The 17,736-nt window shown below is 39.2% G+C and overlaps 1 protein-coding gene across 5 annotated transcripts in view; it reads left to right on the plus strand.

Annotated features, from left to right (window-relative positions):
- The window catches only part of CHD7 (chromodomain helicase DNA binding protein 7), a 187,930-nt gene that overhangs the window by 112,336 nt on the left and 57,858 nt on the right, over window positions 1–17,736 (plus strand). For all 5 annotated transcript variants that reach the window (XM_081816039.1, XM_081816035.1, XM_081816038.1 and 2 more), the window contains exons 4-7: window positions 4,602–4,743; window positions 9,446–9,583; window positions 10,663–10,728; window positions 16,966–17,021. In XM_081816039.1, coding sequence (XP_081672165.1) covers window positions 4,602–4,743; window positions 9,446–9,583; window positions 10,663–10,728; window positions 16,966–17,021 — 402 coding nt within the window. The remainder of the gene's footprint in view (window positions 1–4,601; window positions 4,744–9,445; window positions 9,584–10,662; window positions 10,729–16,965; window positions 17,022–17,736) is intronic.

Consider the following 17,736-nt stretch of genomic DNA (forward strand, 5'->3'; position numbering starts at 1 on the left):
TCACGATAAAATGTGAAATGGAAATCGAGCTGGTGAAGGGACAGCGGCCCTTCAAACTGCTAACACCATCCCCAGAAAAATGTGCTGCTTCCAAGGTTGTAAGGGCTTGTCTCGCTTCAGGAGTTGATACAGAAGGTGGTTCTGTATCTCGGTCACACCAGCCATGATGGGAGATAAGGCTGAGGAAATGAAAGAACTTGAGGAGGAGGGAGGGGAAGTATAGCAATGTACTGGTTTTGAAAACTTGCTAAGTCTCCTATTTCGTTAGCATGTTAGTCCTATTTTACTGAGCTTCATAGGTCTTTCATCATAAAGATAGAATCTCTGTGGGGTTTTCTTAAATGAGTTAATGAGAAAAGCACTTTAGAGTAGCGCCTGGCACATCATAAGGGCTGTATATGTGTGTGTTGTCATCGTCGCTGTTACTTGGGCTCTTTAGTTAAATCGATCTGTTAAAATTGATAAGGATCATACCTGACCAGGCACCAGGAAAACAAAGATAAATAAGACCTACTTCTTCCTCTTTTCTGAGCTTCAGAGATGGTTGGAGAAAGACATAGACTCACACACACACTCAGGTACACACACAGCTTTGGTTTGGGTTCATTGCAGGAGTGCAACCCCCATATTGTGTGTATTTTAAATATCCCTTGTGTGGGGTCCACCAGGTGACATGTAGGTGGAGTGATCCAGAAAAGGCTTCTCCAAATGAGTGATGGCAGTAGATGGAGCGGGGAGGGAAATGGAGGTGGAAGAGATAGGTGGACCCGCTAGGGAGTAGTTCTGCGTGTCTGCAGCATAAAGGGTGGGTGGAGGGTTTGGGGTGTGAGAAAAGTAGACAAATACTGTTGCCAGTTGCAAAAGTTGCAGAAGGCCTTATATGCCAATGCAGACTCTCAGGCATTATTGCACACGGGATTGGACTTCAAGCCGAATGGTGCTGTCGGCTTTACACTTCAGCTGGTCACCATGGTGACTTGTGCAGGGTGGGTTGGGTTGGTTTGGGTTTGGGTTTGGGTTTTGGTGGCAGCGCCATATCCCTGAACTAGGAAACGTGGGAGGCAGAGCAGGTTCAGGAGAGGAGTGGGGGCAGACATGATTTCTCCAGGGCAGAGGCCATTTAGGGCCGCAGTGAGAAAGCGTTCCCTGCACGGCCCCGGTCTTCCTTGTGGTCCTCGCCAGCAGGTCACCGCGCGGGGGCCAGCATCACCCGCTCCCATGAGCAGCCATCACGGCAGCTGTTGGAGCTTCTGTGTCTGCGCCGGGCTGCTCGGCGGCCTCATTCTCAACATTGGAGTGTCAGCTTAAGGGAGGTTTCTTATTAGTAACATTCTCTTAGCCCCAATGGGAAGAGCTGCCCTGTTTGTGCCTTCCAGCTTTCCAAGTTGTAATTTGGGAGAGGACTGTTTGTATAGCTGTGTTTTGGCTCTGACATTAGAAAAGACTAGCTTTGAACCAGAGAGGTTTAAATCATGCCGATGGAGGTGGATTTTCCCCAGCAGCCTCACAGTGGGTCACCCTGCCTGTGGGTCCCGAGGGTGACGAGGCGGCGGGGGGACGGAGGGGGGTTGTGACGGCTGAGGTGGGAGATGACACCTGCCTGGACTAGCGCGGTGGTCCTGGGCTTGGAGAGGAGTGGCCTTTGGGATTGTGGGCTGGTTTGTTCTTCCAGCTTGTGTCGGGGACTGTGGATAAAGGACCTTCCTTCTGCTCGTGTTGCTTAGAGGAAATGATCTGTGGTGAAGTGGGGTTCTGAGTCTGCGGTTGATTCAGCCCGAGCGGGTCTGAGCCACGCCAGAGGATTTGTTCCCAGCTGTTTGTCTTCCAGATGTGCGTCCATACTGGCCGTTTGTGTCAGACACTGCCAAAGCCTTCATCCACTATCTCACTTAAACCTCCTAACGAATCTTGGAGGAAGATAGAATTACTAACCTCATTTTACAGATGAGGAAATGGAGTGGCTTGTCCAGGGTCCCAGACAGGCAAGGTTCTACGTGACAGAGTCGGAACTTGAACTAAGGTGTGTCTGACCCACATCAGTGCTCTAACCCACCATTCTGTATTACACCTCATTGGTTAAAAATTCTGACTTTGGTGCTTTTTGGGGGGCAAAGCAGTTTTCATATAACACTTAGTTGAAAAGCCAAACGAGCTTGTTGCAAAACAGTAGCAAAGGCAATTTAATAATTAAAGTAACTTCGTCTTGCCCTTGATTGCATCATGTCTTCGGGCGGACACCGAGGATCTTGTAGCTTTTTTGACTTCTTGGCGTGTTTTTGATTTGTATATTGGTGTCATGAGAAGATGTCAGCATGGAAATGCTTGGCTGTCTCTGAGAGGCGCTAACAGTGCAAGGTCTAATGAGTTCAGAAATCTTTCAGGAATCAGATCTGGGAGGAGTGCTTCCCTTGGCCACAGGCTTTTTCCTTCTAAACATTTGGAGAGGTCTTGTCTGACTTTTAGCAGCCTTGGAGGTTCTACGTAGTTCATTCATGGGAAAGGCAGATGGAAAATCATTAGCACTTCTCTCCTTCAGCAAATTGATATCTCATCAAACCTGGGCTCTGGTGGCTTTAAGACAGTAAGCCTTTTTACTCCTATAGGATAGTTCACACAGGGTGCAGTAACCCCACTAAATTAAATTGTGTACTTAGCTCCGGTGCAGAGGGGTCACCGTGAAAAGCACCGGCTGCCGACTTACTTTACCTGGCAGTGGTTCAACTCTGTGACAGGCCTACCTCTGATTTAAACAAATTTGAGAAATATGTAAAGTTTTGGAAGCAGTTTTGCACTGATTTGATAAAAGAAACCACAAAACACTGCAGCGCAGGTGTTGAGAATGTTTGAAAGCTGATTGAGGGAAGCAGATGGCTTTAGTCAGTGGCATCCAGCCAAAAGAGCAGGTGCTGGTCATGTGACCGCTGGTTACCAGGGTAATCTGATTGCTCTTGGCGTGCAGATGAAAGGAAAGGGGCCCAGCGTTCAGCTGTAGTATTGTATAATTTGTGGCAGTTAGAGCGGAAATAAATGCTGGAAATGGAGCCTCATAGTAGGGGAGACTTCTGTCCATGTGTAGCGTAAACACTAGGACAGTTGGATGAGGAACTGTTGTATGGATTTTTTTTTTAATTTAAAAAATATTATTCTTTCCATGGATCTTTTGGGGACTTGAAGTTTTTAGGACACTGCCTTTTTAAAATTTTTAAATAAAAAGAACTCTTTAAACCTAACTGCCGTTTGCTATAATCTTGAATTCTTGTAAGTTACTTCCTTATGTGGCTATTTACTATGCTAAAATGTTCACAAAATAAAAACAAGCTCTGAGTATTTAGAAATAACTAGTTTAGGATTACCAAATATTTTTTTTACTCATGACAAAAATACATTTTAGGTGGGTGATGGATACTTTATTATACTAACATGCTTTCGAAATATTTTGCATGACGTGTGCTTTATTGAAATAAAAGCATAGAGATGTCTTGGTGTCTTTTGTAGTAGCTGAGGCTGAAAAAAATGCTGTTTAATGCATTCTGTCAGCATACTTTTCTGGAATTTATAAACTTCAATAAATAAACTTTTTAAAGGTGTTTGAAATACATCTTTTTTTCCAAATTTGTTAGAATTTAGGCTTTCTAGAAATAGTAAATATAATTAGGTGAATTTAAATGTTGGATAATGTGATAATGTTAGAAAACCTTGGGGCTGGTTTGGAAATTGGAATGGAAGGTAGCATTAAATGTACACTCTAAAAGAATGTCAAATAAAGGTTCTAAAGGTAATGGTAAACTTAAAAATTCTTTTTTTTGGAGAGTTTATTCATGTCTTTTGACTTATGTAACATTCAAATCCTATTAATGTTTGACAGAAACATAGTATGGAACATGCACTTTAATTATTGGGGTCGCTTTGCTATATTTTTGTATTTCAGAGACCTAGCTTTTGAAAGAGAGGCTGTTGTGACTATGTTAAAAAAAAAATGCCTAGCACCAACATAAAGCTTATTTTAAATGAAGAAGACAGCATTAAGTAAAATTATGTGGAACAGGAAATTGCCGTATATTTTGTTATATTTTAAAAGGCTGTCATTGGATAATAATGTAGCTGGATGACATAGTAGAGGACACCTAGTAGTGTTGGTTATGAAAAGGACTTAAATAGGAGTATTTAAAACTCTTTGCAAGAGACACAAAGAAATGATCATTATAGTCTAGTTTCCCTTGACATTTAAAAAAAAAAAAAACATTCTGTACCTTAAAAACTTGATAGCAAAACTACTTCTTGATCTGATTTTTCATTATGGCTTTGGTATATTGGCAGGGATTTTGCATTCTCTAGAAGAACAAATGTACTCAGTGTGGTACTAGGAGTTTTTGCATGAAATTTCTTTTTAATTAGGTCAGATATTTGCCAAAGGTCATCAGTGTGGGGTTTTGCTGTAAAAACTTAATTGAGAGTGCCATTTAACTATAAATGGCCAACATGCATCGATTTATCAGTTGTCATTGATACTTTCGGGATATTAATGTGGGAAATATAAGGCATGGGGCATGTGGAAAACCTCATTAAAAAGTGAACACTAAGCGATCCACTTTGAATTCTAGTAATAAGAAACCTGATTCAGAAGCAAGTGCTTTGAAGAAAAAGGTCAACAAGGGAAAAACAGAAGGTTCTGAAAATTCAGACTTAGACAAAACGCCCCCACCATCTCCTCCTCCTGAAGAAGATGAGGACCCAGGTGTTCAGGTAATACCATCATTCTGATCCCGAGCCTTGGTTATTTAGCATGGGTAACTTTAGCCGCATATCAAGTACACTAGACCTCCCCTGTCTTTGTTATAGAGCTGCTTTAAAGGTGGCTTTATTGTTGTCTGGAACACTAGATCCATAATGGTGAGAGCTGGGGGCCAGCACGAAATTAAACCCCTGACTTCGTGGTTTTTTCATCTTTGACCCCGTGATAAAAAAACTGAGAATCTTCATTTACTTCTGTAAATGTATCTTTCAATGTTGATGTATGTATTAGTGTTAACATAATGTTGATATATGTATCATGTAAAGCTGCTTTCACATTTCTGATTTTCTCTGAAGTTTGGTTGCTTGTCAATTCTTTTATTTTTCAGAATAAATATAATCTGTAGCTTGTCTTAAGGTTTCTGACATTTGATGGCCAGAGTTGACATGTATAGTCATGTAATAATAAAGTTTCTATGAACAAGTTAGTGACTTTTTTGGATGGCAACGGTGCAGAACTTTTCAGTGTTAGGTTCTCCTGACTTTTGGAGAATTTTGTAGGAAGCAGTTGAAAAACTGGAATAAACATTAGGAATTTAGATTCTTGTGTGTAAAGCCCACTGCCTTCACTGATTGGACTATAAGGTAAGTTAAAAATTATTTCCTTGTTACATTCTCTGGAATCATGCCAATATGTTCCACTGGGATGGCTAAGAATGTCACTTTAGTGAATGACATCTAAGTTATCAAGGAACAGTTACTGGAGTCCTGCTCGAATAGGAAGTCAGCCCCTAACAGCCTGCTTGCCTTTTTCTGAGTGTTCAGTCCACACTAAGTATTTGCTACCTATATCTCTACCAATTTGCTTAAAAGTTAGAAAAAAAATGTGCCATTTGCAGCTCTCTTCTAAAGAATTTCAGATGGGTTTGGTTTTTTGTTTGTTTTAAATATTTTATTTTTAAATAATCTCTGCACCCAACATGGGGCCCGAACCCACAATCCTGAGATCAAGAGTCACATGCTCTTCCGGCTGAGCCAGCCAGGTGCCCCTGTTTGTTTTTTAGTAGAGCTCCCTGATGTCTATAATGTCACGGAATGGCTTAAGCTAAGAGGGCCTGAAAGGGAGAGGAAAGAGAGAGTACCTGTGAATGAATGTGGTTTGGTTTGGTTCCGTAACTAACTTGTGATGCCTCTGGCCGTTGGGGTGAATTTTGTAATTTCCTTTTACACATCACTGAAAAGATAGGAAAGGTAAGTAGACATCTTTTTTTAATTGCTTAGGGACTTTTAAACTAAAGTATTTGAGTGATTTTAAATTTTATTTTTATGCACGAGGGTGTTTTTTCCTGCATCATGTTTGCTTAAACTAGGGCCTTTATGGCAGTAGTATTTGGACAACATTAAACAGATTTATTCACAGGTCAAGAAAATTCCATTGTTCCCTCATAAATAACGCCGCTGTTTCTTAAAAGCATTTGTATTAATAGAGACTCGGTTGGACTTCATGAAATACTAATTTTTTTTTCCTTCTGCATTTCAGTTATAGAAGAAGGCTAATCTATTCAAATGAACAACAGTACATCCTTTCTAATTGGCTAGTGCATAACTGTTATGGGTTCAGTAGCTCATACAAGCAACCACCCAAGGAGATCTGACTTTGAAGGCAGGTCTTTCTCTGTGTCCCTGACACAGGAAGTGATGCTGATTGCTGTTTGTTGTTTCTTCCTGTAGCATATGCATAAAGAGCTTACAGTTCTTGAGTTCTGCAATTGATTTGTTTAAACTAGTAAATGCCATATAATGTAAACTCAAAATTGTATCTCAAAGTACTACAACAGAGAGATAGTGGAAACACGTTTAAGTCTTCTCTTTGGTATAGCCAGGTTAATTATGTGCAACTTTTCTAAAGCAATTGAAGCTTAACAAGTTGACCTATTATTTTAGTGTCAGTTCAGAAGTTTTGAGTTATGGCTTATTTTATTTTTTTAGATTTTATTTGAGAGAGAGTGAGAGAGAGAATGAGCAGGGGGAGGGGCAGAGGGAGGGAGAGAGAGAAGCAGATTCCCCATTGAGCAGGGAGCCGGATGCAGGGCTGATCCCAGGACCGAGAGACCATGACCTGAGCTGAAGGCAGACGCTTAACTGATGGAGCCACCCAGGCGCCCCTTGAGTTATGGTTTAAATGGAATACTTACACTTTGTTTTGAGTCACCGAAATCTTTCAAATAATGACAACAAGATGAAAATACAGATTAGTGCATTTCAGTTTAAATTGATATATTAAATGAAATACAGATATTATGCCAAATTTTACAAAATTAAAATATTGTTCCTCTTAACAGCCCTTTATAGCTTAAAGAAATTGACAGTTGAGAAGTGAGGGGTGGTTAAATGGGTACAGGAGCAGGAGTTACTCTGGATCAGCTTTGGGAAGAGAGAGGGGAAGCTGTGCAAGGTAGCCTGGCCTTGTAGCCTCAGTGCTTTCTGATTTTTTTTTTTTGGAAAGGTGGAGCTTAATCATGATGACTTTAGTTCTACTAATTTCATTTGGCATTCATATGTACCATGCACTGTTCTAAATGCTTTAAATGAATTCCATTGTGTGGTCTAATTCCTTTATGTGATCTTCAAGTATGCTTATGACGTAGTTAACTACCGTTAACCCCATTCTGCAGACCAGGAAACTGAGGTCCACAAAATAACATGTCCAAGGTCACGTAGTGAGAACCAGGGCTAATTCAGATGCTCAGCGCTCAACTCCAGGGTCCACAAGGTCAGACTGCCTTCGGTGGTGTGGGGAAGGGTCACAGATGGCAGAAACCCTGCTGATTTTTGTCCCCCCTGACCTGGAATTGGTTCTGGGTGGGGCTGACTAGGAGGGTCAGAGGAGGAACCTCTGGTCTAGGTTGCTACTCCTGCTGGTCTGAGCCGTTAGGAAGTCCATTATTAAGATGTTATCCCACAGACCTTGAGTCAGAAAGGTGCTTTGCACCTCTCCGGTCACAACCGTGTAGGGCTAAGAGCTCATAGTCTCCAACAACTTATTTGATGGTCATATTATACTGAGTTTGTGTTGTGAGTCATCTCACATCCTGTCTTGAGAGCAGAGAGAGCAGAAAAGTAATAAAACAAAATGAGGGTAAAGGTGCTGGGCTTCCTTGGTCCTGACTCGAGCCACGAATGTCCTTGCTTGTTCCTCCCCAGATCTGCATGGTGGGGTGACTTGCCTTTCTGCCTTACTACTGACCAACTTTAAAATTCACGAGTCTCTTTTTAAAAAGTTTTATTTCATAGTTCTTAGTAAAAAGTTCGCTAGTGTTACTTTTCTCAGTATTTTTATTCTATGTGCTTCATGAACTCATTTACAAGCTGTAATCTTATACTTATCAGTGATTTAAAACTTACACATGTCATTTTATAGTTATGTTAGATTTTTATCAAATACACATATTAAGGAAAGGTTATTTCTCCTCATTTTTAATTAACTGACAAAACTAATTCTTCATCAGAAAGGTCTAACAGTACAGACTTATTTTGAACAGAAAGTGTAAAACTCCTCCTGCTCCATTCACTTCACTCCCTAGAATCAGTAGTTACTAACAATTTGTTGTGTGTCTTTTCAGTTTTTTTTTTGTTGATTGAAAACAAATACACATATATATGTTCATTTTTTTAGGAAATATTCATTGAGTCATAGAGAAATAAACAGGACATTCAGTGTCCTTGTCTTGAGTTTATGTATTGATGATCCACATACACAAGATATGCACAAGCGCTTCTGTTGCCTTAAATAGAATTAGAAGTTACTTATTATTATGTGACTTGCTTTTTTTAATTTTATAATTTATCTTCCAGATATTCTAAGATCTAAAAGTTTGGGTCTAAAAAACAATGGAGGTATTTTGCAGATATTCTGAAGATATGTACCTTACTAGAAGTGCAATTGCTAGGGTCAAAGGGTGGGCATGTTTTAAATTTTGACAGACATGACCACACTGTCCTGCAAAGGTGGATTGGGTTCCCTTTTGACACTGGGGTGGGAGGGGATCTATTTTACCAATAGTCTTACTAATACCAGCTGTTGCCAGGATTTTACATTTTAATCAGTGTGGTAAAAAATTTAACCAAAAGAATAGAGTTAGTTTTTGTAGTCATTCATTATAAATTCTGCCATTCAGTCCTTCATCTCTTCAAAAATATTCAGACTATTGCCAAGATTAAAATGCAAACCTTTTATTTAAATGGCCCTCTGAAATACTATTTCAGTATTTATATAGAACTTCATAATTTGCAGATTATCTTCTAATGCCTTCACTTTTTTGGACCTTTTATTAGAGAAAAAATTTTAAAACATACAGAAGTAGAGAGAATAGTAAAACGAACTCCTATGTACCTGTCACCCAGCTTCTATATTGCTTTCACTTCTGAGTAAAGAATCAGTTCTGTCATTCCTTCCGTTGCCCAGCTGAAGGTCTGGTAGCTGGTGGTGGAGCCTTGGCAGCCCCCGGCGGCTGACTCCAGATTTCCCCCCATCTCCATTATGTTCATTGCCACTGTGGCTTCTTAGGTGACTTACAGGGTTAAACTCATCAGCTTTTCTTTAAGATTAATTAAAAAAAAATACATATATCTTACCATCTGAAAAGTTATAAAGAGCATCAGTGATGGCTTTTTAAACTTGCTTTGTTGGGTTTTTTGTTTGTTTTTGTTTTAGAAGAGACGTTCCAGCAGGCAGGTGAAGAGAAAGCGATACACGGAAGACTTGGAGTTCAAGATTTCTGATGAGGAGGCAGATGATGCAGACACTGCTGGGAGAGACTCCCCCTCCAACACCTCGCAGTCGGAGCAGCAGGTCAGCCGCCTTTCCGTGTGGTACTCATGTGCCTTGGAGAAGGTGGACCGGAGATTTCATAGCCAGAAGCCTTGGGCTCTGAGCCTGAGAACATTCATCTACTGTTGGCTCACGTGCTGTGGGCTAGTAGTTGTTCAGCAGTATCTTTTAGAAAGCCCTGTTTGCTGAAATGTATTTTTATATAAGCCTGTGATACGTAATTTGACACAGTTTTGGAGAATTAATGGTCTATGTTGAGGAAGAGTCAGAGCAAGGATGCAAGGAGGCGGCTGAATTTACCTCTGAAGAATTCAGGGCTCTAGCTTCTGGGACTTTAATAAGCCACTCAAGCTTGTCTCCTGCTGTTAGGCACCGTCAGAACCCCTTTATGAAATTACTGCCTTGTAGTACCCAGCAGGGCATACTTTATTCTCTGTGCAATGTAAATGATGGATAAAATAGTTTGTATAAAATATGGGTAGTAATGTAGGATGGATTATTGTAAAGATCTTTTTTTTTTTTTATGCCCTTTTACCATTATTGTACTTTAGTTAACAAACTGGTAACCCATTGAAAAGTATATTAAATGCAGTTTTTTACTTTATTTGGTAATTTGTGCTATGTTAAGTTGTTATATAACATTTTATGTGACCAACATAGATAAAAGCTGCCTACAATAACAGAATGATGAGTATATTTACCCCATGGATATAGATGAGGAAAAGGTATATTTTTGACTGCTGTCATATGGAGATTATTTTCTGTTGGCAGCTGGAGTTTTTGAATGTTCTCTGGCTTTAGGGACCCATGCTAGTCCACGTAATTAAACCACATAATCATGAAGTAATAAACACATATCTTCCTTTTGCCTTTCTGGAGAGAGAGAGTCTTGTTCTTTTCAGTCATATTTCTCACTGGTGACTTTGTACCCAGTAATTTAAAGGGTATGAATTAAAAGGGGATGGATGTGCAAAGGGGATGATTTCTTATTTTTATAGCATGGAATGAAATGATTTCCATTTGGACTGATTTATTCTACTTTTTTTGTTTGTTTTGTTTTGCTTTGTTTTTTTTTTTTTTTGCTTTTGTTTTTGTTTAAGGAATCTGTTGATGCAGAAGGTCCAGTGGTAGAAAAAATCATGAGCAGTCGTTCAGTAAAAAAACAGGTAAGCACCATTTGGAGTGATCAAAATCTGTGGTGTATGTCTGACTCTTAAATTATTTTTTGCTTTATAATTTCCTTTAAAAAATTCACTATTGTGAAACAAAACTCTGGTGATATTTCTAATCCTGTTTGATTTATTAGCCAAATATAAAACTTTGGGATATTTAGCCCCAAATGAAATTGAAATATATCAAACAATCGGTGCTTTATTTACCCCATTTAGAGTAGGTAAGAAACTCAACAGTCGCCAAAGAAATGTATAGGGCTTTTAGAGTTATAGGCTGCCTCTTTCATAAATATTATTTATAAAAATTATAAACATGAATTTACCTCTCATCTCCCTTAGGAAAGTTCCCTGCCTGCCCCCGCCCCTGCCCCCGCCCCAGGATGGAGGTTTATCATTTTAGTGAGTAGGTGTTTTCTCATACTTTTCATAACATTCTTCATATCCAGTTAAAATATTCATTAATATCTTTTTTTGTCAGTGCAAAGGTGAAATACAGAACTGTTTTCAGCATAATTTTTTTTTTTAAGGATTCTATTTTTTTTTTAAGTAATCTCTACACCCAATGCGGGGCTTGAACTCACAACCCTGAGATCAAGAGTCGCATGCTCCACCGACTGAGCCAGCCAGGTGCCCCTTCAGTGTAGTTTTTGAAGATAATATGACTTTCTTTAGTATGATTTCTTCAGAATTAGTCAAAATTTATGTTGATCTGCAAAGGTGAACTCTTAAATACCTGTCACTAGTCTGATAACTTTGTCACTGAGGAACACATATCCTCTGTGACAAAGCAGTCCAGTAACACCATATTTTCTTTTACTGATCGAGATTCCCCGTTTCATCCCAACCATCTCCCTCTTGCCCAGTTGGAGAAAATGTTTTATTTTGCTTGAAGAATTACATAGTCATCGAGATGCATCTCTGTGTTCCAGCATACAGTTTCCAGTGTCCCTAGAAAGTGGTGTCCTTTAGATATAGGGTGCCTGTTTTTCAGCTTGAATCATTGTCAAATGCAGTTCTTTCTTTTTATTTACTTTCCAGATAGGTGGGAGTACAACCTCATTGTTTTGATATGTAAAATCAGCTTTTTTTAGAATAAAAACATAAGACGTATACAAAATATAATTTCCCATTGAGAGAGAGATGTGGAGGAATCCGGGAGACCCCAGGCTTATCAAATAGGGAACCTTTGCTCTTCAAATGCTACTGTCTAGAAACCCTTGAAAATGGTTGTAGACCAGCAGGGCACTTCTCTTTACCTTTGTTACAGTACTGTTTGCTTTTCTATTGTGTTATTCAGAGTATGGGTTTTTATCAGAATATACAGCTCTAGTTCGCATGAAAATAATCAAGAATGACATGTAAAGATATTTTCAAATTGAGTGTGGGGGATGGGGGGGAGATATGGAGTGGCTATCTGTTGACTCTTTGAACGTGATGACTTCCTCTCTGATGAATTAAATGATAAAATTTCAACCAAATTTCCCACCTGTTCAAGCAGAAATGAGCACTATTTAACTCATTGGAAAGGTTGCATTTTTGTCCTGCTAATGACTCTGGAACTGTTAATTTGTGAATTGTAGATATATGGTAAAATTTAAATACTTGACATGCTCTAAAGAATAATCCCCTTCACTGAATTGAAGTGACTTGGAGTAAAGAGCCTGTGGTTTGGATGCGATGTTTAATTTTCATCCAGTTGATAGTGCTTCAGTAGGCATACTCGGCAGGTTTGGGGGTTGCACATTATAATTAGCTCTGTTACTCAGAGCTACTTAGACTATGCATTATGTAGGACATTGTGTTTTCTTTCTGCTTTGCCCACTTTACAGCTCTTTTTCTTTTCTCATGACCCTTAAAAGGTAGGTACCCACAGTTAGGAATAGGTATTGTTACCATTTATAGACGGCTGGGGTTATTTTATCATAGGAGGTTAAAAATCACTGTGTTTTTATATGAGGGTGGAGTATTTGTTGAGTTGGTGGTGAATTTTCGGATGGAGATGAATGGAAAAATTGCTCTGGAAGGGGAGGTATGCCTTGAGGTGTGATTTAAAGTCAGGACGAGATATAGAGCTCATTGAAGTGCTTGTACACGACTGGTATTTCATAAAGTGTGGTAAAAAACCATCAGAACATTGTAAACATGAGCAGGTACTAACTTTTTAAACTGGTAATGTTCTTGAAATAGTTACTTTAGTTAAAATCAGCTTTATTAACGTTGGAGCAAAGTGTGGCAAATAGAAACAAAAGGAAATTTGAGATCTTCCTGTGGATTCTAGCTATGCCTACTACCATGAATAGTTGAAGAAGTAGCTGTGAGAAGGTGCCTTTATTTCCCCTGGCAGCGCTACAGGAACTCGCTGTGAGCTCTCAGAGCCTACCCTACATGGTGCTAACACATGGTGGGGACTCAGATAATGGTTTTCAGAGTCCGTTGAACTCATCACTGTAGCCTGAGAAGCATTTCCCATTGTGATGGAGTCATGCAGACACAGAGCTCGTCTGGCCGAGCCTCCGTAATTCAGCGCCTCGTGTTAAATAGGGATGGCCCAGGCATGTATGTCGTTCTAAACTCACATTCATGCATGTGAGACCCAGTGGAAGGGATGCAGTTGATACTTGTATTTGAATTTTGAGGTAGATTTCAGAATGGACTTTTGGATTGTACAGTGGTTAATTTTCTTTTGTTTTCCACATTTAGCCCGTCATGTAGCCCTTTCTGCTTGGAGCCATCTGTCCTTGGGGAATAATAATTCAAATTCTTTTTGTATTGGAAGGTCAAAAATAGTTTTAAAAGTGAATTCTGACTATATTCCCTGGAATTCTTTTTTTTTTTTTTTTAAAGATTTTATTTATTTATTTGACAGAGACACAGTGAGAGAGGGAACACAAGCAGGGGGAGCCGGAGAGGGAGAAGCAGGCTTCCCGCGGAGCAGGGAGCCTAATGCGGGGCTCGATCCCAGGACCCTGGGACCATGACCTGAGCCAAAGGCAGACGCTTAATGACTGAGCCACTCAGGCGCCCCTATTCCCTGGAATTCTTTATTTTTCCTTAAGTTATCCCATATATTTTCTTAAGAGCTAATTTTAAATTCCAGGCTATTTGTTTTAATCCTCTTCAGCTGAGCCCACTAATAACAACAACAAATAGTATGTAAAGCAGGCAAAAACTCTTCATCGCATTTATTATGTCCTATTTCTCCATAAGTGAACTATAACTTGCTATCTCTGGTTAGAGTATAGAGTAGGTTGGGTCAGAAGTAGGAAGTGATTTGTAACTTTGCTTTATTGATACCTTTATCAAGGTGCTTTCTCTTTCTGTTGTCAATTATTTAACAACATTTTCCCTTTTGGCACTATAGTTTAGCTTTGTTTCTCCAGTGTGGCTGCTTAATTTAGTAATAGAATGCTTAGGAAAGGTCATTATTTTAGGCTATAGGATTATCATTACTGGATTGCTGTTGTAGAATCCAGGTGGCCAAAGGAGTCGATTTTCTGGTTCCTTTGAACAATGAGAAGGAGTATGGCTTAATATGTTTGGAACTTTAAATTTCATATGAATAATAAAGATTTTCATAGACTAGCTTTGGAGTCTAATGAGGAGATACACCCATTTCTTTAAAATATTCTGTTGAACACATAACATTACTTTAGAGGGCTCTCAAATGTAATAGTAGTTGTCCAGAAAATAAATTTGCTGGTTCTTCATGTGTGTGCACGCACACGTGTGTTCAGAGTCAATTGTTCATTGGTTATGCCCATTATAGACATGCGGGGAGTTGTTGGGGCTGTTTCCAACTATCACCAGAGGCTGGTCAAACTGCCATTTAGTGAATAATTAAAATGGTGTTCCTGAGGGCTTATGAATTCACATACTTTTGTTACTTGTTTTGCTATTAATAAAGCAGAAGAGGTCGGCAAGATCGTATTTCTGTGAAACAAAAGGTATAAAACAGCTCTACTTAGAGTTCTAGGGGCAAGGTGATCCAGTATGTGTGGTCACTTAATCAAAGAACAGCTTCTAATCCAAAAGAAACAGGCCCTGGTAGAATTCTACACCAGCTCCCAGTGCTACTACAGGAAGCCTTGGAACCTAATTGCTTCCCCTCAGACAGTTCTAGACTCTCTTGTTAGGCATCTCCACAGCAGGTTCCTAGAGGAATAGCTGATTATGACAAGAAAATGGGTATTGATGAGAGTCAGGGACAGACAGTTCATGGCTGTGAGTCAGAGCTTTCTGGCAACAGGACTCAGAATGAAAACTATCCCTATTGTTCCAGAGTTGATCCTGTGTGCCTTCATACCCACTTGGAAATTAATGGGCTGGTGAGACTATTTAGAATGAGATGGAAAAGACAGTATAGGAGGAAAGATTGGGAAGAAGGAAATCAGGAAATAATAGAGCATAGAAATGATAAAGCTTGCTTTTTTGGTTTTGTTTTGTTTTGTTTTGTTTTACTACCTCAAAGATAACGTAATTTTGAAACACTCTTTCTGAATTGAAAGAAATATAGTTAGCACCCAGAGAGTAAAAAGGGTAGACCAGACATTTGAATTCCATTCTAGAATTGAATTTCATGATAATGCTATGACAGGTGTCAAAAGATCTAGGCTCATCCTGGCTTTCCCTTTACCCTGGTTGTCTTCTGTCTTGTCTTGGCCTTTCTACTGGAATATCCAGTTCTGTGAAGAGATAATGCATTTCAGAATGACTGCTGAAACGTGTGAGTAGGAGGAGTAACATTGGGGCTCAAAAAAAGTAAGGTGGGGCTGGATAGATTGTCACTTGAATTGACTAGAATTTATCTCTAAATTAATTCCAGGTTTATGTTGCTGGCTCTTGAGGGTATCTGGCAAACATTTCTATTCCTATTTTGGACAACTGAAAGTTTGGGATATTGATTGTGTTTTGTATATATTGGTTAAAAAGCTGTTTATGGTTATGACCATTTATAGGTCATTAGGTTAGAACCAGATATTAATGGGCTTTGACTACACTCTTGAATATCCAGTCTTCTAATTGCTGATCTCTATCCAGGTGGAAAAAAACAGTTTAAAATTTAGGTTCAACTGATACATGTGAGAGCTTTAAAGAAAAGTTTAAGTTCACAGTCTTTGATAGTAGTTTGAAGATTAGGGATCGAGAGAAATTGTAGCCTCTTTGAGCAGAGCCTGCGCCAGCCTGTCATCCAGTCTAGTCTTTTCTCCTTTGTTTGTCCTCTGCCATGTTCCTACTTGCCTTAATTTTCTTCGCAGCATCTCTGAGGCGACTTAGCCAAGTGTGACCCTCAAGGCAGGCTTGGGTGCTCTTGTAAGAGTGTAAAAGCAATCCCTAAACATCTGTAAGTGGTGTTTACGTTTTACATCCCTGATTTATCTGATCAAACGTTCAGGAGAAAATGACATATTATGACTTGCTCAACAGCCTAAAACCAGAAGAGAAAAAAATATTGAAAGAGATACTTAAAATATCATTTGAGCGGTATCTTCTGCACGCACGGCAGTAGGTGAGATCAAGGGAAATGGTGTAGATAATCTTACCACCAAACTCTTGATTTGGCTGATGCGTATCACGATTTTAACCTTACCTAAATGTAGTAGTTGGAGTGTTAATTTTATTTGGCTGCTATGTGTGTGAGACATCTTGTCTGAGAGATTTTAATTGTACCATTGAGTAAAACTAAAACTGTGAATTGTGATGCACTGATATTACAGCATAAGAACAAGGTTTAGTTTTATATGGTTTCTTGTTTAGAGTTATTAACTATATGGAGGAATAAATGTCTTTTAAATATTTTAAAACATTACAAAACCCACAATGTAAAGTTGCCACGAGGCAGCCAAAAATAATACATATGGCATTCAGGAGAGCAGTTGCTAATTGGCTGCTGCCTGAGAAAATGGTACACTTGGCGTCTCCTTAACACTGTGGGTTTGGCAGAGAGCCAAATTTGGGGTCAGGTTGTTGTGAATGAAGCTGCATGTGGTTAGGGAGGAGTTAAAATGATTCATGTCTTAGAAGCTGTAGCACATCGAGTAGCATGCATGGGCCTAAGCGTGTTAGTCTTCATCTCCCTGGCCTCCTACCACTCACAACGTGCTCGTCCTTACAAGAACGTCCAGCACTGCCTTTGTCATTCCTGTTTTGTGTTCCTATGGGAGTAAATCATTACTTTTGGAATATTCTAGTAGTTGGTTTTAAGCATGTGCCTAAAATTTTCTTTTGTTGCAGAAGGACTCTGGAGAGGAGGTAGAAGTTGAGGAATTCTATGTGAAATACAAAAACTTGTAAGTAAACAGTGATTTTTTTTCTTTTAATCGGGATCCCCGATTAAATCCTAAATAAGGATTTAAAAAGTAATTGGAAAAATGAAAAAATAAGTGGGAATTGGGAAATTTTGGTATGGTTTATTTAGTGCTTTGGAGGCCATTGCCTGCTAACTTTTTTGCCTTTGAAATTTCATGAATTTAATTTTCCTGGAAAATGAGTAATTGGTATAAAAGTTGACTAGCTTTCATGTATAACCAAGAAATTCTTTTTAGAAGGGATAAAACCTCATACAATAATAGAAAAGTGAGTGAAGTAGTATTTGCCTGTCCTCTGAGAGTGAAGTTTACTCTCTGAGGCCTCTCTCCCTCCTCCGCTTGAGATGAGATCTCTACTATCAGGCGAAGGCTCTAGAAAACCGTGACATCATTCACATTTTGAAATGCGCTCAGCTGTGATTTTGTTTGTCTGTTTTTGATTGGTAAATTTGAATTGTATAACTTTTAGAAAACTGAATTGAAGAACACAGTGAGTTATTGTTCTTTATTGTAGATGTAGGACCAGACACATTTTGACGAGGCAGCATAGTTGTGAGGATCAGTAGTCATCCTGCTAAAGAAGTTTGTGGCCTTTTTCTAGTCTAAGCAACAATCACAGAACAAGGACAAAAATCTTCATGGATGATGTAAAAATTAAGTTAAAAATGTTCAAGGCGGGGCGCCTGGGTGGCTCAGT

This window comes from Leptonychotes weddellii, chromosome 4, assembly GCF_054177405.1.
Source record: "Leptonychotes weddellii isolate Sample4059 chromosome 4, ASM5417740v2, whole genome shotgun sequence".
Taxonomy (NCBI): Eukaryota; Metazoa; Chordata; class Mammalia; order Carnivora; family Phocidae; genus Leptonychotes; species Leptonychotes weddellii.